Raw genomic sequence first — 27888 nt, forward strand, 5'->3', positions numbered from 1 at the left:
CAAACAGTCACAGTCTGATACCCAGACGGGAACACACACACCGTTACCTCTGTCTCACTCGCGTATGCGCACACACACACACACATATATGCGCGCAGTAGCATTCTGCAGACAATTATAATATATTACAATTATAATGTATATATCATAATAATTCATGTTTCTTTACTGTTCATGGCTGGCAAAAGATGCCCAGAACAGAACAGAACAGGATGTTCTGTTCCGAGCAGCACAAGTATGTGCTCAAGCATGTGCTTTTCAGTCACGTGTGGCGGCTTTGACGTGTGAATTCAAGAGAGAAGTGTTCAAAGAGGAGATCGATATTGTCCTTAATATAGGGCCTCTTCCCAAAACAACCTGGAAACAAAACAAAAGAACAGGAAAAACATCCTCCTAATGATATAGAGGGTCACGCTGCAAAGGCAATATTTAGTTTGACATCTTATTTGATATGAATGCGGTTTTAGTAAAAAAGTGGATCAGTTAAAAAGACTTAACAATCCGAGAAACGTGGGTTAATCTCCAACAATTACCAGAACAAGAAAGTGTGGCATCAAATACTTTCCTTGTCCAGTGTCCCTGATACTAAAGGAGTTATATAACAGTTCTTCACTCCACACTTCACCTTCAGTGATTTAATATTGTATTGAAAGGATCAGAACCAACATGTATGCATCACTTCATTTGTGGAGAACATGCAACCCTCAAGTACTGAGCAAAAGAAAGAAAGAAAAGACAAAGATGAGCAGCCTTTCCCTGGTTTCCTTTTGCAGGTAGCAGAATTCACAAAGTAATATTTCAAGACCTTGAAAAGGGAAAGATAAACCACCTGCTTGACTCGATATGACCACTGGTAGTGGTGGAAGTGCATTAAACTGAGCCTTAACCAGACTTAATGAGTGAATCCATCGCTTCATCTGCTGCTAGTGACTCACTCACTAACTCGCGGCTGGAGGTGTGACACAAAATATATCACCTTTATTTGGTCATTAAGAGAAAATAAAGCTCCTTTGTGTGACCACTGGCACACATCTTTAATCAGTCATTCTGGAGACGACAACCGAATGTGACTGTAATGTAAGAGTATTAGTAATACCTTACCAGAACAGCATGGTCCCACACACTTACTGTACCACAGTAAGTGCACAGAATGTGTTGTGGTTCCCGTAAACCCAAATCGGGAATCCCTGTAGTCGGGGGTAGTGTGTGTGAGTCATCCTTGTTAGGAGCCACCGGTCTGTTATTGTGTCAGACACAGAGCAACAGAGCAGGGTCCCCTTTCTCCTTCCCTGTGCTCTGTTCCAAAGTGGCCACGACTAATGCATCTTAATGGAAAATCTAAATACAGCGAGAGAGGACCTTCAGATGACCCACAGTGGGGGAAACCTCTCACCGGCAAACATAAAAACCTAATCTTTCCTTCCCCTGCAGATTCAGAGCTGGCATTGATGTACAATGACTCATCTGTGCTGGAGAACCACCATTTAGCAGTGGGTTTCAAGCTCCTGCAAGAGGAGAACTGTGACATCTTCCAAAACCTGACCAAAAAACAAAGACAATCACTGCGAAAAATGGTCATCGACATCGTAAGTGAAAGGATTCGCAGATGTGTCCATTTGCTTTTGTAATTCATGCTTCCTGTATTTGTGACTCAATACCAATGACTTGTTTTCTGGCGTCCTCAGGTGTTGGCGACGGACATGTCGAAGCACATGAATCTACTGGCTGATCTGAAAACTATGGTGGAAACCAAGAAGGTGACCAGCTCTGGTGTCTTGCTGCTCGATAACTACTCTGACAGGATACAGGTGAGATATCACAGTGCACATCCAAAGAATAAATACTGTGTGAACGCCACCTACAAAACCAGTGGGCCCAGTCACTCTAAAACAGAGGTGCCAAACTAGCGGCCCGTGGACCATATTATGTCCCCCCCCCATCGAGTTCATGCGGCCCCACCACTTAATATTATGATGTCATCATGAAAACATGGCCTATGACCTCAGTGTGGCTGAGCCAGGTGACACAGATATAGTCGGATCATGTTCCCAAACAGGTTTGCTATCAATATTTCTAGTAATAGTAAATACATTTTATTATATTTATCCCCTTATTAAATGTATTCTAATGAATTAAATGATGTGTAAGGTTGTTTAGTGTTGTCATTACAGCTTTATGTCATTTATAGATGATTTATATTTGGATCATGAATATGTTGGGGTTTGTTTGTTTTGGGTTTTTTTTATCACAAACTATACTTCAAATACAAAACAAACACTTGGGGGTAGCCCATGGCTAAGTGGAAAGGGAACTTGGCTTGTAACCGGAGGGGTTGCCAGATTGAGACCCTACCAGATCAAAAAAAAGGGCCGGGGGTACCGTCTGAGCAAGGTACCCAACCTGGCTTAAATGCAAGGATTTTCCCTTGCAGGACTGATAAAGGTCTTACCTATTTATTATTTATTTATTAATTTATTTACTTTGAAATTCTGTAAAAATATATCCTGATTTTCCTCTGGACCGCACCTTATTTCAGCCTGAAATGTCACAGCTGTCCTGGTGGAAGCACCTGGGTAACATGGTGGTCTATTATTTTCAGGTTCTCCAGAACATGGTGCACTGTGCGGACCTGAGCAACCCCACCAAGCCTCTCCAGCTGTACCGGCAGTGGACAGACCGCATCATGGAGGAGTTCTTCAGTCAGGGCGACAGAGAGAGGGAGCGAGGCATGGAGATCAGCCCCATGTGTGACAAACACAACGCCTCTGTAGAAAAGAGCCAGGTAACGCACAAACACACACACAAACATGTAACATACAGGGCTTACTTACATGCTTAGATTTTTGTTGTTTCTTTCTATTAACTTCCACCTTATATTTCAGTTTTAATAATTGAAACCTTTAATTTCTTCCTGCCCGCGTTATTTATCTTGTTTTTATTATTTTTCATTATTCCGATACTTTTGTGAAAAGACAGGGTTTGTTTTGGTCTGTTGTTTGTGTTTGCGTTGGTTTTTCAAAGGTGTTTTTAATTGTTTTCTATTCCGTATCTGCTGAATTTGATCGGTTTTACAGCATTTCTTATCTACTATCACATTTTAATTTATTGTGTCATTCTAGCATGTACGGGACTCTTGATTTAAACTTATTTTCTTTGTATATTCACTCTTTTTTTCATCCGTTTTAGCCATGTGCTGCAATTCATTGGGATATCCTTTAATTATTGCCATAATATGCTTGTATTCTTTTATTTATTCTTCAGTTTTTTGTAGGCACTGGAAATGCACATATTTCCTTTAACCATCCCTAGTTTAGTTTCTGGTACTGTAAGCCTGTTTTCATTTCCGTTGACAAATGTTATATAAATAAGGTATCGCTGATTTATTGGTCGGTTGAATTGCTTTTTTTTTTATTCACCCATGCGTCTCGTAGGTTGGTTTTATAGACTATATCGTGCACCCTTTGTGGGAGACATGGGCTGACCTGGTCCATCCTGATGCCCAGGACATCCTGGACACTTTGGAAGACAACAGGGAGTGGTACCAAAGCACCATCCCCCAAAGTCCTTCTCCTGCTCTAGATGAGCCTGAGGATGGGACGCGACCCCCGGGTGGGGACAAGTTCCAATTTGAGCTCACTCTGGAGGAGGACGGGGAGTCGGACACTGAGAAAGACAGTGGCAGCCAGCCGGAAGAGGAGGAGGAGGAGGAGGAGGATGATGAGGAGGAGGAGGAGGAAGAAGAGGATGAGGAGGAGGACAACAGCTGTACTGACTCGAAAACACTCTGTACCCAGGACTCTGAATCAACAGAGATTCCTTTGGACGAACAGGTGGGGGACGATGAAGACGACGACGACGAGGAGGCGGCAGAAGAGGAGGGAACGCCCTGTTCGCCGCCGTGTGTGTTGGAGGAAGACGTCGCGGAGGAAGATAAGGAGAAAGAGGACTCTCCCGACACATAGCAGTTTTTGGACAGCACCTGATTAACTGTTCTTCTTAGTAATGACAGATGATTATTTATAGAATATTTTTGGGGTTTTGTGGAGTCTCTCTGTGTGTTTTTTTTATACATCTATGTTTATGGTTCCAAAGCGTTTGCTGCTCTCCACCTTGGCCACTCCTCCTGTCAGCTTTGTTCAGACACGCCCACTGGTACTTCAAGTTTTTTTGCACTCAGGAAGCTCCTTTCCATTCCCATTTGTACTGAAGTGGTGTGTCCTTATTTCAATTCTACACCGCCCCCCCCCCCCTTTACTATCTTCAGTTTAGAACACGGATGACAGTGCTCAGCGACGATCACATGATTGATAATACCACATTTATTTTCTTTCCTGCACTTTGTCTCGGCCTTGCCTGAAAGTTTTAGCAGTGTTTTTTATCAAGTGCCCATGTCCTACTGAGACACTTACGGGTGTTTTCAAGGAGAAATCTCCCCCTCGGTTACGTCGTTCTCCTCCTCACTACAAACGTTATACTGTCGTTCTGCTGAAAGCCCTTTGGGACGTCACAGAGATAAAAAGCTGCAGCACACTGGGGGAGCTTTTTCGAGACACATCGCCATCGATGTGGTAGTCTTCCTTGAAAAAAAAAAAAAAACAGAAACGACTGACACAAAGCTCAAATCCAAACAGCCATCGATGCTGTTTCCTAGACCTCTTTTCATTTTCTTTTTTTATTGTACTGTATGTAATATTACAAATATTTTCTAGAATTTACTTTGGCAATTCCAGGGTTTTCTTTTGTTAGCGAAGGAAAATGAATCTCTTTGGAAACCAACGGGGAGAAATGAGTAACTATACTGTATAGTCAGTGTTTTGAAGGGGGGTATCTTTACTGCTGGGTTACATTAAGAGTGTTCTGAGGTGTTTGCACTTGCTCCAATAGCATTTATACTGCTATCTCCATGCCACTATACTCATATTTGGTTTGTCCTGTGAGTGGAAATTTAGACTTTCATTTTATTTAAAATACCTATTACATTTACTGCAAGTTTTTCTCTGAGAGGGAATAGAATTCTACCGCCGTGCGTCTCATGCTTTACTCTCACTGAATTTGTGTATGATGTAGATGGCGCCTTTCAATTCTTTTAATTTATTTATATTTTTTTTAATTAATGTTGCCTGCAGTTCTTTTGAACACATTGTCAGACAATGCAACGCTTTGTAGTCGACATAAAGAGCACCTTTTTCCTTTATTTTTTTTACGCTTAATTAGTGCTCAGTGTATACAGAAATAGTCATGGTGTTTGGAAAAAATACTGGGTGATTTTATACCAATGTTATGAAAGCCTTTATTGTTGCCCCCCTCCCCCCCCCCCCACCCACCCACCTTTCTTTTGCACATTAGGTGGACACACACACACACACACACACACACACACACATCACCAACAGCTGCACACCAGCTCATCTTCAACCACTTTGAGTTCAGTTTTCATCCAAATGGTATTTACTTTCTCCATCGCCACCTTAACCCGTTAACACAGAGCGTATCGCAGCCGATGTGTAGTTATTACGGTAATTTCACTCGCGCTGTCGCAGGAAGCCAGTGTTTTTGTCACCAGAGAAGTGAGAGGGTTGAGGATTTTTTGGAGGGCTGTGGTGCCGGAAGTGACGTACTGAGGGCCGCAGCAACCAAATGACTTTTTTGACTTGTTATATGGCCTTACCAGGTCATCTTGGCCCTAACCCTTAACCTCACTTCTTCTCCATACTTAACCCTAAACCCCTGCTCTTTCCTCTCGAAATGTAGTTGTTTCTTGTACATGATATACTTAGAAGCCATCTCTTCTTCCACTTTTCTGAGATTTCTCTCAAAGTCCTGTGTTGTAGTGAAAACTTCGGGACTTCTAGCTTGGGGAATAGTTGGCGGCGCCGGCCCTCAGTGCGTCACTTCCGGCATCACAGCCCTCCGAAAAATCCTAAACCAGGAGAGAGTTGGAAAAAACACCTGTGCATAGTTTCCATTTTTTCTGGCCTGTTTGTGGTCACCGAGACAAAAACAGCTATTACTTTAAATATGTTTTATACTGTCCAAATTTCGAATGTAACACGCAGCGTCTGGTGTTTGTGCACGACTGCAGTGTTTTTCTTCATTTTAAATTGTTAATACGCTATTTTAACATGCAGTAAATTGTAAATAACTGCCAGATATTGAAAGTTATTCCGGAAAAAATGGGCAAAAACATTTACTCCCAGGACTTTTTTCTGGTTTTACTTTTCTGGTTATGGTTAGAATAAGCATAAAATAAATAAAAATTAAGTCCTTCCCTCTGCATAGACATTCTAATGCACTGATATATTCATATATCGCCACTTTATGTTTAAACCGGCCAAAAACACTCACTCACTTGTGCATACCTAGGCTTGAACAATGCTGTCTTACACCTCGGCCAAGAGTCTTTTAACATTTTTCAGGTTTCTCTCATTTGTCACTTATCATTATTATTATTATTATGTTATTATTATTTATTGTTTTTGTTTTGCAATATTAAGGTGGTACAGTAAATATTTCACTGTAGCATAGACCACAGTACAGTTACAATACCCAAATATACTTTAGTTTTTTCTCTCTCTCTGTGTACATATATAGAAAATCGACAAAAGGAAGAAAAAAAACACACACTTGAAAATCTGCACACAGCTTTTTTTTTGTTTCAACTGTGTCATTTAAAAAAACGTTTAATTTCGTCTTTCATTTTGTGCCAAGTTTTCTTTTTCTTTCTCCATCCTCACCCAATGCCCTTACCTGTAATAAGATTTTCTCGTTTTATTGCTGTTTACAAACATATTTATTGTGCTGTATATATATATATAATATATACATATACATATATATGTGTATATATGTATGTATATATATATATATATATATATACACATATATATATATATACGTATATAATTATTAATGTTATTACTATCATAATGCCGTTTGATGTAAATGGTTGATTCTTATCATCCCTTTTGGTGATGGTGTGGCTGTATTACGTACCTCTTGTTGAGAGAATGTTTATTACACATGAGCTTCAGTGTAAAAATGATCCATCAACATGTTTGCTTATCTGAGAACTAGCTCAGTGACGAGAGGGGGGAAAGCCAAATTGGTTGTTTTTTTTTAAAGAAACTGTTCCTTGGCCCATGGGCTGTGCCTTAAATTCAACATTTACTTAAAGCTTTTTTATTTCTTTTATTTCCTAGTTCTCTTTTGCTGCATTAGTGAATCTGTTGTCTTGGGCTGGCCTGATCTCCTGTTGTGAAAATGTTGCCTTTTTTTTTTTTTTTTTTTTTCAAATATGACAGCCAAATACAATTTGCATCAAAAATGTGGCACTGGGTTCTAACTATTGTCGTCGGTGTGTGGAGGTTTGTAGAGATTCAGGTCATCTGCAAGTCATAGATTTTACTACTTGAGTGATGTGCGGCCCTATAGCTGGATGTCAGAGGAGTCACGTTTGCTGTAAACCTGGTCTGAACAAACACACACTTTCTTTACACCCGGCCACTGTACACTCAAAGACGCGACTTGGCATGTTGAGCGAAAAAGTAACTGTTGGAGGCGCCGTGTCCGCGTGAGGTCACTGCATGTGTCGTCTACATCTATGTGGTTGTTTTCACAGCGACAAACACTGGAGTTCACTGGGTGCAACAAGAGTGTGCAGTTGGTGCTCGACCACGGCCTTCGAAGCACAGAGACTCTGAGACACAACTGCATCAGCCACTGCTGCATTAATTATGGCTGAAACACTGACAGTGTGTTGCTTATCTATGCTTGGCCCACACTTCCACTTACATTACTTGCAATATCCAAAACCACTGACATCTTTCTGCCTGGACAGGAGAAGGTTTGAGTATATTTTGGTAGTGAAGGGGGGGTTGGGAGGGTCAGGGATTCAGGTTTTGGGGTGAGTCACATCATTGTCCCCGAGACGAGGGACTCTTATTTTGACACATATACTGTAGATTCTATACAGCCCTGGACCAATGGAAAGGAAAACACAAACTGTAACTTAAAAAAGGTCTTCAGGACAATTATTTTTGGGTTATGTCTTTAGAATGCCAACTTGTCTGGAAGTTTCACAGGACAACTGAAATGTTATTTTAATGGATTCCTTGTTAATTGCAGTCTATTGGATAGCACTGTAGATCATACAACTTTATGTAAAAAAAAGACAAATAAAAAGAATGAAAAAAAAAAGTTTTTATATGCAATGGATTCAATTAAAGCATGGGTTGATTCTGCCTATTCACTGGCTTCTTGTTGTCATTGTTGCGTCGGCTGAGACGCTCATCACACGTGGAATGGATGCACTGTATTATACTGATTTAGGGTTTGTTTTTATAAATCCTATTCCAAATCCTCAATTGCCCATTTTCATTTCATTTGCAACAACTTATTTGCAACTAACTGTGCCATTGACTAATAGTAACAAAAAACAAACAAAAAAACAGCTGATAATGTGCCTTCATCAAATTATATTATACTATTTAACTACTTTAATGAAGTGGGGGACAGAGGGGACATGTCCCTTCCAGGATTTACACCCTTAGCTGAAACTATATTTGAGTTTAGTTGAATTAATCTTGTTTTACAGTGCAATTTCACCAAGTGCTGTAGATTAAACATGTCTTCAGTATTCACTGAACAGATTTCTTGGTGCAGGCACATTGATGTGACACTAGGTGGCGCACATCACCCGTAGAAATGAAACGGGACCTGTGTGTTGCTGCTGCAGAACAGAACAAGGCCGCCCAGACACCGAGCGCCATCTAGTGGGCAGCAGCCACCTCTTCATGTTACCTGTGTGTATATAATAGCAGGGCAACCCACTGATAACATCTGATTTCTTTTCTCTAATCTCCAAAACACTTATTGAGCTTGCACTCCCAGAAACACACAGTGTATAATCAGTTAAATTAAAGTTGTCGCCCTCTAATATAAGATTCTGACCAGTTAATTATTCTTTTATTAAACGAATCTTGACTTCAGATCATTACAATGATTTATTTCATGGCTGTTAGCACAAAATGATAATATCACACACATACACAGGTGTGCTTCGTGCACAGGATCTCTGATCTAGTGGTCTGTATGTACGTATGTGTTTCCCCCTTCTTTGTTTTTGTCTTTTTCTTTTTCTTGGATTACATGAGTATGAGTATTACATGAGTTTATCTTCTTTTGACTACCTTTCACAACAACACTGCATTTTGACATGATAATACGAGTTCAACCGATACACGCAACACTTAGCAGGAACAGCATTTTCCTATGTGAATGCATTTGTACAAAAGGTATACACAAACAATACAATTATATTACGTAATTTGTCTCTCTTTCCATGTGGCAGGCACACCCACACACACGCACACACACACATGCACACAAACTTGTTTTTATATCTTAGTGAGGACAATAGCCCCTTACCTTAACCTTAACCATCACAGCTAAGTGCTTAACCCTAATCCCCATGATCAAAAAGGTCCTTGCAAAGATATAAATCCAAGTATACACACACACACACACACACACACACACAGAGTGGCAGCATGAGTAAAGCACACACACACACACATACACACACTCTCTTCAGCGATTTGACATCACTTTCAGAGCCATTCTGACCAAACTGTCACTCACACACTGCAGACAGAGTCGCTGTACCCAAGGACAGAAGGAATTTATGTACAGGGTTTTAATTCATAAAATATTGCACTTATTGGCCCATTGCATTTCACAGCGAGTGCTGTGAAAAATGCTCCTAAAATCTGTAACATAGAGTGATATATATTTACACTATCTTATTATATAAATCTACATACAGTACATAAGTCAGGACTGGCTTCATGCATTTTTTTTTTTTTTGGAGCTGATCATCAATTATGCAACAATTGATGACGACGCTAAAGGAACCGTAGTGTTTTGGCACTAATCTTTTTTTATTATTATTATTCACTGCAGAACTGAAAGGCTTTCTGGATTTTTAGGAATAAGATTTTTTTAAATTTTATTTTACTATATGAACTTATGTTATTGAGACATCAAGAGTTCTTTATATACCTGCCTTAAACTACTATACGTCGTAATTATGATGTTTCCTAAGCAGCTTCAGAACTTTCTTTCAGCTAGGACTTAGTTTTATAACAAAAACGTGAAATTTAAGCATGCCGAGGACTCAAAAGTGTTTTTTTTTTTTTTTTTTTAAATATATGGCTGTTTATTCCATGCCAAAGCTGATTTATATGTCAAATGCTGTACTATGTCTTATTTATTCAGTGAAATGTTGGATCATTGCTGTCATTTGGAGATGGGGATGTTAGGTTGAGGTTAGGCCTATCTTTTGCTAAAACAGCACATAATATGACTGACTTTTTTGTTGTTGTTGTTGGCAGCATGCTCATCGCATTAAACTAAACAAGGTCATGTGAAAGGCTAAGCACATAGAAAGAGTTGTTTTACTTACCAGAGATTTCACACGTCTACAGACAGCAAAACATGGACTAGTACTTACATCAACATTAAACATACTGGAATTATTCCATAAAAGTTAACAGGGGGCTAACAGAGGGATTTAGGGAGGCCGAGTTGGAGATGCTAAAAGGCCACTTTTCATCCATGGTAGATGATTTTTTTTTTTTTTTTTAGATGGCAAAGTTTCACTTATCTGTGACTCAAACACGATACTCACACTCATGCAAACACACGCTCACTCACAAGACCACACACACACACACACACACACACCCATTACACAAAACAAATCGGCTACATCCTATAGTGCACTAAATCACTGATTTGGCAGCTTTAGGAGAAACTAAAACCTATAAAGGGGGCGGGAGTACAAAAAATAGACATAAAAGAATTATTAAAGCACTCATTGATTCTATCCCTCATGTTATAGCTATGTTTAGGTCTTAAAGGTGGTTACTGTACAGAATGACTGTGAACTACATACAGCCTTATCAAACATACATGGTTTTAAACCATACTAACTAAGCCAAAAAAAAGAAGAAGGACATTAGTGATTCTAAATTGTAAATATCCTGTAATATTACACATTTGCCATGTCTGTCTGGTTATTTGCTCTTGATATAAGGTGATAAAGTTGAGTGATAATACAACAGCATTGTTTTTTTTTGTAATTCTAATGCTAAAGAGGGTCTGAAGTGTAGTCCGGAGAAAGCAGCACTAGCAGGGTTAATAATGCTGAGGGAGAACAAAACTCGGCACACTTACTAGGGGCCTGTGCTACCCTCACTTGGCTTCCTGACATTAGTTACTAACAGTTGCATCCAGGCTGCTGAAGGGGCGGAGCAGTGTCTGTGAGTTTGGCAGTGGGGGCTCCCGTGGTGACAGCCGGATCAGTGTCCAAGCTCTCGGACATCTTGTCACAAATTAGGTCGACGAGACGTTCAAAGGTCTGCTTCACGTTGACGTTGTCCTTGGCGCTCGTCTCGAAGAACTCAAAACCTTCGGAAGAGGGAGTGCGAGTCATGTAAGAACGTAGCAACATTACATCTTGGGAATAATGGTTTAAAAGAAATAGCAATGATGCCGCTGAATGTGTTAAAAAGAGGAATATGATCAGAAAAGACAAGAGGAGAGATGTTGCTCTTACCCAGCTGCTCTGCCAGCAGTCTGCCACTATCCACTGAGACCACTCTCTCCTCTTCCATGTCACACTTATTTCCAGCCAGCACCACCTGTGCGTTGTCCCACGAGTAGGTCTTTATCTGGGTTGACCTGCATGCGATCACAAACAAGTGAATACATCACAGCCACACGGACATGGACACTGATTATGAGACACAGTCAGACTTTGTTTTTGTGCCACTTCTTTGTTGGACACGAGCCGCTGGAGACCGACATGAAAGATGGCAGAGGGAAGGACATGATGTGAAAGTTTGCTCGCCAAGTGGAGCGGTCATGAGCACGGAGAAACATTATTGTGTAATATATGAGTCACCAATGTCAGCGGTGGAAAAGTGGGTCAACTGCCACTGTGTGATCATTTTGCTACCGCTCGGACGTTAGTTATCATTTATTATTTCGGAGCCATTTGTTACAAACAAGGACAGTGGCTTTCACATATATGACGACCTTTTGACCCAATCCTCATCTGGTGACTGCAGCCACACTGCATAGTGATATGTTGTTACAGTGCTTTATATAACATAATATGAGTAATAGATTACTATCATCTCTCTCTCATGTTCCCTCTCCCAGAAACATGGCATCTGCTTCCTTCATCATTGTGGTTAAAAAAAAAGGTTGGGGACCCCCAACCATTATAGATGGTTCTTTGATATGCTAAAATCAGTATAAGGGCCCCCCGAGAATGACAAAATAGTCCCATTAGACTGCAACAAAATGCCACTACCTCACTGCCAAACACGTTATAATTTAAAAATTATATGAGGTTGATGCCTTCCCGTGTGTGCGTCGGTATTTATCCGAGTTCTCCGGTTTCCTCCCACAGTCCAAAAGCATGCAGATTAGGGGATTAGGCAAATTGGACACTCTAAATTGAACGTAGGTGTGAGTGTGAAAGAGAATGGTGGTTTAGTCTCTCCATGTTTTCCCTGCCATTGTGTACCCCGCTTTTTGGATGAGGTTTTTGCTTGGGACTATTGGGCTATTATAACATCCAACAATACAGAAGGTGAGTGCAGATGTTTGTTTGTTTGTTTTTGACATCCTAGAGAAAACCTCTTGCTTAAATATACTGAATGTTTCCGTAAGATAACAGGACAATTATGACAGCATGCCATAGGTCAGTGGTGTAACCTCCACAGCCTGCACTCAATATTTAGGGAACAAAATGATTGAGCAGTTTCTTGCAGTTTGGCTGAAAGTGGGTCAGTGCTCAGTGCCCATGTGCTGAGAACAGGTGGAAACAAGGCAGCAAGAAAGAGAGGAAGAAACAGAGAGAGAGAGAGAGAGTTGAAACAGCATGATGTTGGCACTGCTCTCGCTGTCCACTTCTGGCTTGTTACAATATTTGATCATGAGCAGATTTCCACTTATGTCACATATTACTAAGCTTCATAAGCATGGTGTTATGGATCTGTATTTACCAGTGGTAAATTTAAGGAAGTAGACCGTTGATAATTGTAGTTGTGGCAATAAATAAATGACTTGTAAATCAATCAATTAGTTTCCTTTGTTAAATGTTTAACTCAGCGTCATATTTCCCCATTTAGTGTCTGTCACAGGCAGGAAGTGAACACGTCACAGGCTTAATTCAGCTACAGTCAGGGAAGGAGCTGTTGCCATGGAAACCTCTTTTTTTCCCCTCCAACCTTGTCACAATGAACAAGGGAAAGAATGAAAGAAAGAGAGAATTTAAGGCTCTGGGTAAAGAGAGCCTCTCCGTGTCTGTTAAGTGATGTCACAGGTTACCTAATTTAAGATTGTTGCTGTCTCACTTGAATTAAATCGTGAACAACACTCAGATGGCAGTATTCAGTCAAAGGTTTCCCTAAAAGAATAATAGCTCTTATCACAAAATTGCTTTGTGTTTTGTCTTTATAGTGATAGAAACTTAATTTCAGTACATAGCGGGTTTAAATGTGTGTACCATGGCAAGTTAGGTAACAGTACAGTCCAAAAATATCTCTCTCTATTAAGTCTGCCTGAGTCATATAATCATTTCCTTGAAGCACACAGAGAAAAATGATGATTCAGAAATCTTTCCTCTAAAAAATGCATATCCTGTGCCCCGTTCATTCCTTTGGCCTGGCAGTGGAAGACAAATGTGTCACAGCAGGGTGTAATTAAAAATGGGAAATTGCAGTTTTTCACCCCAGGACCTGTGGATGAAGCTCACCTACAAGGGCTTCAGCAAAGCTGTTGCCTTGTACTGTAACTGTTTGTTCTGTTGACAACATACGTGATTTTAATCTAGGATTAAGCATTTCTAACCCAGAAACCTCATTTCTGTAATTGAACACCGCCTACAAAGTCCTAGTTGTACATGAATGCATCATGGCTTATTACCAACATTTGGAATTGGCTCACGGTTGCTGCAGACGCTTGAGTGACCCCAGCCATGAACTTGACAAGTCGCCAATCGATCCTCGAGAATTACATATACAGCACACTATCTAACAAGCCTGTCAATCTAACGTTGGACAGTGAGAGAGAGAGATGGACTCTTTCTGTTAGGATGAGACAGGAAAACAAACTGTGTGGACTTGCAATGTCAACTGACTGCATTTTAATGGAAACAAACACTCGGCTCTTTTGAAATGATCTCATGCTCTTACTCGAATGATCAATACAAAGGCCATACAGATGATTCCTTTATTCCGAACTGTCAAAAACGCGACTCACCAGTCCTGCACGGCACCGAAGGACTCCTCATTGGTGATGTCGTACATTAGGATGAAGCCCATAGCTCCACGGTAGTAGGCAGTGGTGATGGTCCTGTATCGCTCCTGGCCTGCTGTGTCCTACACACAGGTAACATGACTTAACATTATTGTTAGGCAGCTGACTGATATTTCAACAACAATGACATCGGTGGATGGCAAAGGCAGAGATGTACATTACTAATATGCAGCTGTTTATACATGCCAAGAGGTTCTTTGGATTTAAACCCAGGTTTGGGCTACTTGATGTAATCCCCGGATGTAGCGTCTATGGTTGGCCACACCAAGTTAGAAAAATAACTGTGGGCTCATTTGTTGTGTTCATAACATTGGAATAATCTTTGCTTTACTGGTTTTATGTAATGTGTAATTATTTCCTCAGTACAATAATGGCTCGGCTTAGTGGTGCAGCATTTTTCAGAGCTCGTTTTATGACATGCGTTTCCTAGAAAAGGGGTTAAAAATAGCAGTGAAATGATTGAAACACTGGGATCCTGCTTGCCGTTCATGATAAGGCTGAACAAATTGCACAAAGGCAAAACAAGCAAGTGATTACACAGCATTCAGGGGGAGAGGTACAGTGTCCACGGATCACCCTGGAAACAGGTGCTCGCTGCACTGCTACAAGATGTCAATGAAAATGCTAATGGATCCCAAGAACACACATTTTAAGCTTTTCTCTATCGAGTGTCTTCACATGGAAGGAAAAAAACAATGTATTAGGGCAGCTTATTGAGATTTAATGCTTAGATATGTAGATATGTTGTTGTTGTTTTTGATTTCAAGGCATCACAGTGTAGTTATCTGTTCAAAATGTTTTTGAAGGCTTCTGTAACTCATGTTGGAGGACATGATACAGAGGAGTTTAACATTTTTAAATCATTGTCAAGAGTAAAATAAAATTGACTATATGAACCAGTAAATGAGACTGTCCCCCCCTTTCAAAATGTGCAGAATGGTTTGGTCCACATGACCACACCTGGCTAAAGCAGCTAATCAGCATGTTAGCTACAGCAGCTAATCAGCATGTCAGCTGGAAGAGGATAGTCTGTGGGGTTTTAGTCAAGAAAACAACATTATAGTTCCAGTAATTAAAAGCAAAGAAGGTGAGTGCAACAAACACACTTGTATATCTGTCAATGTTACCCAGCAAAGCTAAATATGCAACATATGGCTCTCACTTTCAGAAACAAGCCCAGAGACTTGAGCAGCCCATTCATTTGCTGACAACCTGAGTCAAGGTGAGCTTATTAAGCTTTTTAAGGTCCAAGTCTACAAGTAAAATAATCCACAATTGTTTGCTGTAAACTAACAATACATGTTTACTAGTAATGAATTCACTGTAAATTTGCAAAGTGCTACCTGTGGTCATGTGCTTACCTCAATGCTGCTCATGTAAAAGCCTTCAAAATGCAAAAGTAGGCAAAGTCAACCCAGAACTGAGAAGGATGACTCCTATTTTAAGACCACTGTGATGAATGAAAATCATTAAAATATAATCTGTGGTTCCATTTTTAACTTTTGTGTTGTGAAACTATGTTAACATATCTCCCACAAAGGTGTTTGGAGAGAAATTGTACAGACGCAATTTTAAAGTAGTTTTTATCAGAAGGCTGATTAATATTAAATTAAAACTAGTTTTTATTTATTTAGCTTTTTACATTGTTGATATGAGCTTTTTCTCCGTTGGGTTAAACTAAGGTATTTATAGTATCGTCTTTGAGCTTGAAATATAAATGTTCTTTGTAATTGTTTGAATACGGTGAGATTTTATACTGTGAAGGCAAAAGCTTTAATATGGTATATGTTGTTTTAGTAGGAACAATTGCTGAATGATTTGCAAGCTTCAGTTTAATATTGCTGCTGTTTGCATGTTTACAACTTGCATTTTTGATGTGAAAATGATTAAACGGTCAGCCCTAATCGCAACTGTGCCACAGGATGAGTACACATTCATGTGAAACACCATTTTTCTCTCTTTTGAGATGGTGAAAGTGGCCCACAGAGACTCTTCCTCCTGCTTGGCTCTTGTTAAACAGAAGGTTGACAGGCAGCACTGGATTGTATTTGCTGCAGTGTTTTTTTTTTTTTGCTTTGTGCCACTGTGCACATGGCTTCAACAGTGTGCTTATTATAGCCAGAGGACAGCTCTGACCTTCACTCCACAGACAGAACCCATATGAGACAGAGCTTGCAGTCTGCCAAGCTTCTACACACACACACACACCAAAGCTAGGACCTTTTGTCAGTCCACAATAGCACTAAACAGCATGTGTGTTGGGATCCACCCATGAAGTAGCTTGGTGATGTGTATTAGCTGCTACTGTGTTCCCACCAGAGAGCACTTGGTCACTGTGTAGAGTTCAACTTCTTTATTAGGGCCCGAGCACTCACACAGTGGTGTGAGCACCTATTAGAATTCCTGGTATTCATTTTATTGATCCGCTTAACGTTGGTGAAAATGGATAAAAAATTAGTGCGAAAATCAAAACTAACCCTTTCTTACAATAAGAGGAATATGTTAAAATGGCTCTGTAGCGCCCCCAAAGCCAGGAGGACAAAGCCAAAACTAAGTTGCAGCAAATTTCACAAAATTCAAGGCAACCATGGGAATTTTGGTGGATTTCGACCATTTGCCACCAAACAGGAAGTGCCCTGTAACTTAACATACATCGGCCGATCTGCTCAAAAGCATGGCGACTGCAAGGGCCCGCACAATGCTTCATTTTATTTGTAGTGGTAATATAAACAGGTGATTCTGAAATAGATGTCATTTAAAGAGCCATAAAATAATCGCAATATCGTATCTAAGAGTAAGCTGTACAAAAATTCAACTCAAATTCAGCAACAGTAGTTCAAAATATAATGAGCATCCACTCCAATAAGGCCTTTTTTTTTTTTTTTTTTTTTTTTTTTTTTTTGGAGAAGACATTTTGACATGTGTGGAAACAGGTACTGCACATAAGTTAAGTTGATTGATAAGAACATTTATCCAGAAACTGTGGAAGCTTAGAATATTTACATCTGTGCTATTCTTACCGTCGCCTGTCAAAATGTCTGCCACAAAAAAGTAGAATGTGGGTATCTACACTGCAGTATTTGTAGCTGCATCTGAAATAAGTGGATGTGACCTGAAGTACTCATTATGAACAGCTGAAAGAGTACAGATTCAGCTCAGTGCAGTATCTATGACTCATGTACAGGCAGAGTAGAACATGAATGCATCAACGATGCACATCAGTAATGGGATGGTAAATATTGTACAAAACCCTGTAGCTTAAAGAATCCTGAGCGATGCAAATATGTACGACGGTGTGTGAGCATCGTGTAGATATTTTTAACTGAAATTGTACCTTAGTTTAACATTTCAAAGTAGCATAACATTGGTTAACATACAGATAACAACAAAGAGTGTCACAGCTGTAACTAAGGCATACAAGATTGATTACAGGGTTTATGTACAGTAAGTCCCCATTTAAACATTTGGGAAACGCTAACAGTGACATTATCAGCTAAGAGAAACAAGATAATGAATTTACAGTATGTTTCACTGATGCTTTGTACAAAATCATGAGGTATCGTTGTAGATCATCTGAATGATGGTTAAATCTTAGTCTTTTCTAGTATGAAATGTAAGCCTTGTGCATTTTATTGATTTTTCGCTATGCATCTGACAGTGACCTTTACATGTCATGGGTTTCCACTTCATCTCTGTTAAAAGGGAGTTGGACAGGAAAAAGAAATCTGAGTCCAGAGGACTGGAGCTTGTAGAAAAGCTTTGATTATAGTCCCACCCAGAAGTTAATCAAAATGGATAGGAAGTGAATGAAGAATAATTGAATTCATTCAGTAAATAAATATTTACAAACGGTACTGTTTCATTTACTTTATCACAACATGAAACCAATGGTTCCTTAAGTTGCTTTTATCTCTGATATGAATGGTGTGACTGTCACTATGACATTAGCCGATAGCCTTCACCTCAAACAGCCTGTAGCGTGAGCTCTGCCTGAGGCCAATTAAAAATGAGAGGTCAAATACCTTGACACTTTCTCTTTGAATGGGCTTTGCTAATAATAAAAACACAGTCGGCCATTTGACCGTTCAAAACCCTTGTTTCCCCAACCTGCTGGAGCACTTCTGCTTTCTGCTAATGTGATTAGCAAACGGCAAGTGTCTGGGGATGACTACTGTGGCAAAAGATGGCCACTGTAACGAGAAAGATCAAAACCTGGAAGGCAGTGTTGGCATTTAGAGGAGCACAAAAAAAGAGAATGGGGAGGAAAAAATCCATCCCCCTCTATCTCCGAGGTATTTCAAGACAATGTGCCTCAACAGCTCAGATGAATTGGTAATTAAACAGCCTCAGATATTCCTCAGTTTCCCACACGTTGTGGGGAAGGTGTTGCTGCTCTCTTTTTCCCAGTGTGTGCCAAAGTAACACATACTTGTCTGCTGTCAGTTATGTTGAGACTTCCATCTGTCTGTGCTTTCATTGTAGAGTCTTAAATCTACGTGGAAAAACATGAGGGAGCCTTTGCCAAGGATTTCTATAATTAAGAAAGCTGATGACATGTAACATATTTTTAAGGTTGAGAAAGAAATCACACTTGTGTTTCCTGCTTGAGATTAAAATAGAAGAAAATTGTTAGGCTATTGAATAAAGAAATAAATACTCTGCCCAGCCAAAGTAAGGTGACCTAATTGTGATATTTTGCTTTAAGTTATGAACTGGTTACTTTAGTTGTTCAGGTCGCAGTTCAGCAGCTTTATGTTCCCAAAGGAAATTAGGTCAGTTGACGATATAAATATACTGAATCTCCAGGTTTGTTTTTAAGGGAAAAACCTGCAGATTTGGTGAAACGTTGATACAACTGTGGCCTGGAATAAATGTGACATTGCATGGGACTATTTTTGCCTCATGCTACAAAAGCCAAAACACTAAGTCAAATTGCATTAATGTACTGGTGACCCCACGTGTGCAGGATATTTTTATGCAGCCAAACACAGCTTTCAAGTCGAAACCTCTCACAATCTTTGAACTTTATTGATCAACTGAGAAAGATATGGGCAGGGGTCAAGCGAAGGTGGGCTCTGGTTTTAGATTGACAGCCCCTTTTTATAGACAGGAGTTGTTCATGCAGGAGCACAAAGATGGAAGAGCACAATAGTAACATGGGGGGGGGGCAGGGCATCACTGAAGAGCCGCTTCCCCATTAGAGCCTATAGGTAGGACAATAGAACACAGAGGTTTTCCAGACACTTAATCATGTTTCCAACATGCTAATGTTCACTATTTAACTGAAGGAGATGGAAATGTGTGCATAATTAGAACAGAGAAACTACAGCCTATGTTTCTGCTATAAATGATTGGCTTTATGCTAATGCTATATGGATTTACATTTTATTGTGGGTGAAATGGGCTGTTGTAGAGTTAAGAGTAAGAGATTGAGTTGTTACCAGTACACGACATAGCATCTTTGAATGCTATGTTCGTCCAATATTTCTTACCCAGATCTGTAGTTTGATCCTCTTGTCATTCTTGTACACGGTCTTCACTTTGAAGTCGATGCCCACTGTGCTGACAAAGGCCGAGGTGAAGGCGTCGTCAGCGTATCGGAACAGGAAAGACGTTTTACCCACGCTGCTGTTGCCGATGATCAGCAACTTGAACATGTAGTCGAAGTTTTGGTCTCCTCCCTCCCCCTTCCCTTTCACATCCTGAGTAGCAGCCATCTGCAAAAAAAAAAAAGAGGATGAATAGAATAGATGAAGTGCTTCACCTTGAGCTGAAAAATGTTTATTTTCAGGCATATTTGAAAAGAGAACCTATGTGATGAGCAAGTGCCAGGAATGTGTACACACTGTAGTACCAGCTTGATGTACAGGCCACAGATGAGAGGTGACAGAAGGCTGTGTCAGGAAACTCAGCTTGACCAACACAGCAAGCTGTTGTATTGATGAGTATTAGATAACCAGGGATTTAAACAGCTGACTTGGTCTCATTTAAAGCCATTGCCTTTTGAAAGGGAATTTGATTATGAAACAAAAGTAATAGTGATGGTATACCTATAGCATAATATGATGGGATTTGATGTCTTTATTTCCCGAGTGGAAGTATATTATGCAGGAGGAAAAACACGTCAAACCTCACTTTAATATTGACATTTATTTATTCTTCCTTACATTTCTGACGGTTCTATTTAGGCTTTAGCAAGGAATAACCGGATCTATCTGCATCTATATTAAGAGTGTTACGCTAGAAAGGGCAAGGTAATGTTACACCTTAACAACGCGCATTCATTGAGTAATACAATGCAAGCTGTCGACACTCGGCGACCTAACGACGAGTGAAAGCGCAGGATAAGGAGGAGCACAGTCCTATTTTCTCCAAGGTGATTGTTTCTGACAAGGCTTCTGCGTTTATGAGGCAAACATTAGCTCTTCCTGTAGCTTCTGCAGTTATAAAAAAAAAATGCCGGACCTGCATTAGATTTCCGTCTGCTTCCGTGTATGAGAGCGAAAAAAAACCACACTCGCCACAGAGGCAGCGTCTGCAAGAACATCGCCAAAATATCAGTGTATTCCTGACACTAAATCACAATTCTTTTTAATCTAAATGTAATCTAAAAAAAAAAATAACACAATGTAGCTAATCTAGGAGCTGCATCTGGATTATATAAAACAAGAAAAATCTGGGCAGGAGGTTTTTTTTTGTTTTTTTTTTATCTATTGATGACAATTCTTGCACATAAACTACATAAACGCGAGGAGGACGTTGTGTGGACAAACCTGTTTTGAAGGCCTCGGCTCTCTATCTGTATCTGCCCCTGATTCGCAGAGTATGGTTTTTATATTTGTCGTTGATCTTCGCCCTCTCTCTCTCACACACACACACGCACACACTCTCTCTCTCCCTCTCTCTCGCTCTCACTCTCTGTCTGTCTGTCTGTCTGCCTCTGTCTTTTGGAGCGCAGAGCAGTTTCAGCACCTGGGAGCTGTCCCCTCCTCCGCCTCTGATCTGGCACACGCCCCGGAGCTGACGACGATGAGCTCGCGTGAGAGAAGCACGAGCAACGGAGCAAGTGCGTCGTTGCGCGTGTGTCTCTGACGTTATTTGGGGGGGTCGATGTGAGGGTAAGAGTGGGGGTGTCAAGATGAATGTGGGGGATTGTAGTCTTGCCGCTGAGGAGGAGAACGCCATCAAACGCGCAGATTCGACTACATTACTCGGCATGCAGCGCATCCCAGCTGTTAACAGCTGCTGTGCGCTCTTATCCAACCTTAAACATCACAGAGCAGGAAGCACTCTGAAGCCTTTGCTCCAGTGTCTATAGAACGCGTCATGGCTGCAGTCATATGACTGTTTTTCCCTCTCCCCGTCTTCAGTAAAAATCATCTTACCTTCCCATACAAATCCATTCAATCCACGGTGATATTTCGCCTGCGTTTTCCCCTGAGGTTGATAAACTTCGAGTAGAGCAGCTGCAGAAATATCTTCTTTTTTTTTTCCTTTTGTCAGGAAGCAAATATAATATCCCTCTCCGTATGCGTCACTCGTGTTCCGACCCTCCTGCCGTCTCCCCGCCCAGGCGACCAGCCGTTTGTTCGGCGGCAGTGTAAACAAAAGAGTGCCTGGTAATGAATATTATTATTATTATTATTATTATTACTGTGGGTCTTTCAGTATAGCAGCCACTGCAGAGGATTCATCTTTGCAATTATAATCTCGTCACTTAGGCAGATCAGACCCAAATTGTTAATGTAAAAATAAGTGTGACAAGGAAATAATGAAGATAAATGTGCATAACAAGATCAAAGGGTTTTTACAAGGTTGAAACAAGAAAATCATCGAAAGTACATACAAGACAACTTTTAATAAGACCATGCTACACTATATCTGACTTTACAGTGAATTACTGTGTCCTAGATACTGTTGTGTCAGTTGTGTCCTTGTATAGTAAACTACTGCACTCAGAAGAATTTACTGTTCTGTATTCTATATAACATGTCGTATTGTGATTTTGCAGCATTCCCTGGCATAAATATGGTATTTTACTGTCACTTCACAGTGATTACAGTATGTCAGAAACTAAATTACAGTGATTTAGCAACATTTCCTTGTATAATACTGCATTTTACTGGAGTAACTTATTGTGATTTAATAGTATTTTCCTGTATAAATACAGTATTTAACAATGTACATCAGTAGTTTCCTGTAGAATATAACATATATAATTACCACAGTTGAAGCCTGTGAAATTATAATAGTGTAGTTTAGAAAAAGGCCTGACAAAGTCTGGTGACTATTTAGTGTTGATTTACAAAAGGCATTTGAGAAAAGGTAGTTTTTTCAAACCAAAGTGGTTTGAAAGATGTCACTGATCAAACTAATTTCATCCTTCAGGAAATGAGGGAGTCTGCTGCTGCTGCACAACTGTGATCTACAACTTGGATGTGAATCCTGCGGACATTTGATTGGCTGTGTGTGGAGTGTGAGGGCGGGGTTTGCTGAACGAGCTCTGCGCATGTGCAGCGCTGCTAAGTGAGTGACAAAGATCAGGTATGGTAGCACATTATCTCCGTGCATACAATGTTTTCTTCGTTGCCACTTAAAAGCTTTGACATCCACCTAGGTCCGTGTTCGTTTAAACCAATTAACGAGAAAACGAAAAAAACGCTGTTTTTTCGTGTTTGTTGTCAAAATCAAAAAATGAGAAAACCAAATCAAATGAATGGCCCGATTTTGTTAGTTTTGACTATTTATTGGCCTTTTTTTCCTTCTGAGGAACGAAGTGAAGGACAGGAAGTTATGTGACCCAAAAGTAAAAGCAAATACTTCAAAATAAAAGACAAGAGGATAGTAGAGAAACAAATAATAGACAGAGTGATGTTTACCCTCGCTACCAGTAGGTGGCAGTATGTATTTTATCTGTATGTTTTTATCATTTCAGAGTCATGAAATCCGCTTGCGCATGTCAGTAGCGTACTTCCATCATGCCTTATGGGAGAAGGGTCTAACTGCAAACCCTCAGACCACTACACGACAACCCCCACACTACACGACACGCCTTCTCAACTCTGATTGGGTCACAGAAGAGACTGCGTCTGAAACGTGATGACGTTTACGTTGGCGATGAAGAGAGAGAACCTCGAGTTTAAAAACAACGCAGAACAACACAACATAACGTGTTCTACTCGCACAATGACGGAGGAAAAGGTAAGAATGGATAAAGAGCGTATTTGTATATTGAACACAAAAGTTCTGTCAACAGTGTCATTTGATTAGGTTCATTTCAGTTAGCCTGCATATATTTTAGGATAGGCTTATCGGCAAATGCAATCCAGTTAATTACTACTTGATTCTGGATTAAACATTTTCCCATGTTTAAAAATACAATTTAATTTTAAAATTCTCTTCTAGAGCAACACTACTTTAACCGATGAAGCTGAGCTGAGGAGATACAAAGAGGAGCTACACTGACGGTCAAGTGTAGAGTACGGTGGTAAGTCCATCTATATTATCAAATATTTTTTTAATTTCAATGCTGAAAGGCCTTCATTTCCCCATGAGCCTTACATATTATGAAATATGATGTTATTTCTGTTTGTCCTGAGCATGGATAAGTGTCACCATCAGACTATTCAACTCATGCCTTTGAGTATCAGACACTCACAAAAGGCAAACTAATGCTGGAGCCATTTCATCCATGTGTACTGTACTTCATGTGTATAGAATCTTTAGTCCATGTATATTTTTCACTCTTGTTGAGAATTTAGATTTTGAGAAAACGTTTCAAGATTCCTGCATTTTTATAGATGCCCCTGATAATGATTGTTCTTTGAAGCTCTTCATTAAGAAGTAATGTAACACTTCGCCTCTCAGACAGGGTTTCAAAAATGTATTGTTTTTTTTTTGCTTCTTGAAACCTCTGAATCACTTTTCCTATCTGTCTTTTAGGATACAGTGCCTACAAATGCCACCTTGACTGTGTGCAAAGCAGCCATTATCACTGTGGCTTTTGCACAAAAGTCTTTGTGAAAAATGTTTTGTCCATCAGTTTAAAACCTGCTGCAAGACAGCAACCACAAATATTACTGCAACTTTGGCATCCACGGTGACTCCAGCATCCACTCAAGCATCCATGGTGACTCGGCGTCCACAGCAGACCATCAGAAAAAAAATTATGCAAAAAAAAAACATGTTTTTGCTTGCAGTTATGGAAGGAAGTTTGCTCACTTTACCAAGGAAGGCAGAGCAACACTCCAAGACGACATTGCCCCTTAGACGTCACAACAGGAAATTAACTTGGGGCAACTTCACGTGATCATCTCCGTCCTGCAGAGGTTGATGCTGCTCCATCATCCTTTCCTCGTCTCCTCGTTCCTCATCTCCTTGTCATGCAAACATGGACAAAGTGTGTCTCGGACTGCGTCTCATTGATGTGTCCTGTCCGACAACTTGGACAAACATTTGGACAGGATTGTGAGTCTGTTAGTATCGGACAGTTTTGCTCTTCGCTCACAGCGAAGAGTCCATTACAGTCCCTACACTGTGAATGGTCATCAATGGGGAAGAGGGTTTGGGGAAGAGGGATTGGGGAAGATAGAAAGAGGACGGACACAAAAGAAGGGGACGTTTACAACATGAATGACGTAGACAACAATGACAAACAAACGTTGAAACACAAACGTTGCTAACGCTGACTACTCTCACTCTGTCCTGAACTGAGTGTTTGGATGCATGGATTGTTGTTGTCTGACTTAGCTGTGATAAACATTTCTATCAGTAATTCCAGTTTATCTTGGGTGTAGTTTAATTATTAATATAGAGAAGAGAAACCCAACAATTCACACAATGAGCAAGCACTAGTCGCAACAGTGGAGAGAAAAAACAACCTTTTAACAGGAAGAAATCTCTGACAGAACCAGACTTAAAGATGTGCGGCCATCTGCCTCGACCGGGTGGGGTGATAGGAAAAATGGGGGCAGAGGTGGGGGAGACGAAGGACAAGAGGGAGGTAGAGACAAGAGAGAGAACAGGAGCAGAAATACATCAACCAAAACATGTTACAGAAATGTAAAACAAACAAGGGGCCCCCATTTTGTGCGATTAATGTTTATTTTGTGTTCATTTTGTGTTGCTGTGGCAGCAACTTTGAGGTTTTACTATTGTCGTCGCTTTGAGTAACTTTTGTGTTGCTGTGGCAGCAACTTTGAGGTTTTACTATTGTCGTCGCTTTGAGTAACTTTTGTGTTGCTGTGGCAGCAACTTTGAGGTTTTACTATTGTCGTCGCTTTGAGTAACTTTTGTGTTGCTGTGGCAGCAACTTTGAGGTTTTACTATTGTCGTCGCTTTGAGTAACGTTTTGAGTATGAGCATACATTAATACAGTTGTCACAATGTAACATGTCCTGGAGATGTCTTGGATATCCAAGTGTTGCCTCGAGGTCAAAACCATGTTGGGTCTCCATTCTGGAATAGAGTAGAAGGGGAAAAAAAAAAACACAAAGCAGCAACAAACATCAGTCACTTGAGCCACAGGAGGAGATTGGGATACTCACCACCATAGGTTCTTTTTGTGTCATGGTGGCCACTGACCAGGGGGGCTGTGACAGAAGTAGGTATCTCTTCTAGAATAGATAAGAAAAAAGAAAAGCAGCAGCAAACATCCCAGTCATTTAAGTCACAGGTCAAGTCTGAGTCTGCTATACTCGTCACATAATGGGAGGACAGAGACAACGGACGACATGTACAACTTTTTTAGAAAAGAGATTATGCTACGTTTAGTATAGTCCATTCCAGTTCCATTGCATCGGTAACAAAAGTAGCAACAAACATCAGTCACTAAAGCCACAGGTGGGTTTGGGGATATTTGCCACCCTTTTTTGTTCAGGTGGCGCAGACCAGTAAGGGGAGGAGACTGTGGATCACAAGTTTCCATGTTCTGTTGAATTGCAACAGATCCATTTCCTTTGGCTAGCACCCAATACAATACATTGCACCCAATGCACTGCACCAACTCCAAAACAGTACATTGCACCCGATGCCCTGCACCAACTCCAAAACAGTACATTGCACCCAATGCATTGCACAAACTCCAAAACAATGCATTGCACTGCACAGATATCACAGCACACAGTCACACAGACTACAGTCACAGCTAAGTGCTGTTTGAAGGTCATGTTGAAAGTCACTATTTGTTTTGTGCTGTAGCACATTTGAGAAACCCCCTGAGAAACCCTGAAATCCCTTGTAAAACCATGAAATACCGTGAAACAATGAAATACCTTGAAACCCTTGTAAAACCATGAAACCCTTGTAAAATTATGAAATACCTTGAAACCCTTGTAAAACCCTGAAATCCCTTGTAAACCCTTGAAATACCGTGAGACCCTTGTAAAACCATGAAATACCGTGAAACCCTTGTAAAACCATGAAATCCCTTGAAAACCCTTGAAATACCTTGAAACCCTTGTAAAACCATGAAATACCTTGAAACCATGAAATACCTTGAAACCCTTGTAAAAACCCTGGTTTTTTTAACCTTTAAAGCATAAGTTTTAAACCTGTTGCTGAAGCTACATTTGGTTTTAGCCATTTTATAGGGTGCACCCTCTGGCATTAAAGTTTTGCTTCCTCTGAAGCTTTAGTAATATTTTTGGTCCTATATAAAGCTTTAAACATACCTTTGTAAAGCCTACAACAGAAAAAGGACTCACGTCCTCCCCTGCTCCGTGTGCAGCAGTTGAGATTGGAGCCTGTTGGGGTGAAGAGATTTATGGCGTATTTCCACTGAATCTACTTTCCTCGACACAGTATGGTTCAGGTCGCATCTCCACTTTTAATTATTGAGATTTTAGACCGGTAATTGGGATCAACCCAGGTTTTAGGATTGTCAAGTAGTTTAACTGATCTACAGTTCGGCGCTGTTCGGCTTGATCTGTCAAGTTTTGTTTTCCGTGTCGGACATCTCTTCTCCTTCTTCCCTTCTAAAAATAGCACCTGCTATCAGGTACTGTGGTAGTGGAAACACTTCTTGAATCACGCCGTGGCGAGGCGAGTAGAGCGGGTGGAAATACGCCAGCCCATTACTGATAAGAAGACAACTGATGTTAGTGGTGAAACACAGAAAGTAGCAATAAAAAATAATTTAAAGTACAACTTTACCTCTCACGCTCCTCTCCCTTCTGCTGCACGATTCGAGCCAACGCGGAAGTGGCTTTTAAAGGTAGTTTCAGTATTGGCGCGCGAATGCTCAAACCAATCAGCTATCAATAATAGCCCCCTCCCAAGACGATCCCATGTTCACGCTCCCTTCTTCCTGATTGGTTGCTCTATCCATCATCCATCATTTGTTTCTCTGCTATCCGCTTGGCTTTTATTTTGAAGTATTTGCTTTTACTTTTGGGTTACCTGACTTCCTGTCCTTCACTTCATTCCTCAGACAGAAAAAATGGCAAAATAAATAGTCAAAAAAAACAAAGTCTAATTTTGGTTTTCTCATTTCTTGTT

At 40.4% G+C, this 27888-nt stretch overlaps 2 protein-coding genes and 1 long non-coding RNA gene across 9 annotated transcripts in view; 2 read left to right on the forward strand and 1 right to left on the reverse strand.

The window, feature by feature from the left end:
* pde4d (phosphodiesterase 4D, cAMP-specific) overlaps nt 1–5996 on the forward strand; it is a 166952-nt gene extending 160956 nt beyond the window's left edge. For all 5 annotated transcript variants that reach the window (XM_058636022.1, XM_058636021.1, XM_058636023.1 and 2 more), the window contains 4 exons: nt 1432–1586; nt 1686–1808; nt 2600–2782; nt 3432–5996. In XM_058636022.1, coding sequence (XP_058492005.1) covers nt 1432–1586; nt 1686–1808; nt 2600–2782; nt 3432–3962 — 992 coding nt within the window. In that variant the 3' untranslated portion in view covers nt 3963–5996. The remainder of the gene's footprint in view (nt 1–1431; nt 1587–1685; nt 1809–2599; nt 2783–3431) is intronic.
* Nucleotides 5997–10669: 4673 nt separating this feature from the next.
* On the reverse strand, nt 10670–21916 carry rab3c (RAB3C, member RAS oncogene family). 3 transcript variants are annotated; one of them, XM_058636259.1, is made up of 6 exons: nt 21165–21440; nt 20857–20926; nt 19884–20108; nt 14335–14453; nt 11618–11742; nt 10670–11469 (listed from the first exon to the last, which is right to left on the reverse strand). In XM_058636259.1, the coding sequence occupies exons 2-6, from the start codon at nt 20860–20862 to the stop codon at nt 11279–11281; spliced, it is 666 nt and encodes a 221-aa protein (XP_058492242.1). In that variant the 5' UTR covers nt 20863–20926; nt 21165–21440; the 3' UTR covers nt 10670–11278. The 3 variants fall into 3 exon arrangements, with proteins under 3 accessions (XP_058492242.1, XP_058492241.1, XP_058492243.1); XM_058636258.1 differs by lacking the exons at nt 20857–20926; nt 21165–21440 and adding an exon at nt 21777–21916; XM_058636260.1 differs by lacking the exon at nt 20857–20926 and having other exon boundaries at nt 21165–21438.
* LOC131464021 (uncharacterized) lies at nt 14460–27840 on the forward strand. The gene is made up of 5 exons (XR_009241131.1): nt 14460–15613; nt 22780–22935; nt 23327–23592; nt 23797–23878; nt 24334–27840. It is a non-coding gene; the product is annotated as an uncharacterized LOC131464021 (long non-coding RNA).
* The last annotated feature ends 48 nt before the right edge of the window (nt 27841–27888 follow it).

This window comes from Solea solea, chromosome 8 (assembly GCF_958295425.1).
Source record: "Solea solea chromosome 8, fSolSol10.1, whole genome shotgun sequence".
NCBI classification, from domain to species: Eukaryota; Metazoa; Chordata; class Actinopteri; order Pleuronectiformes; family Soleidae; genus Solea; species Solea solea.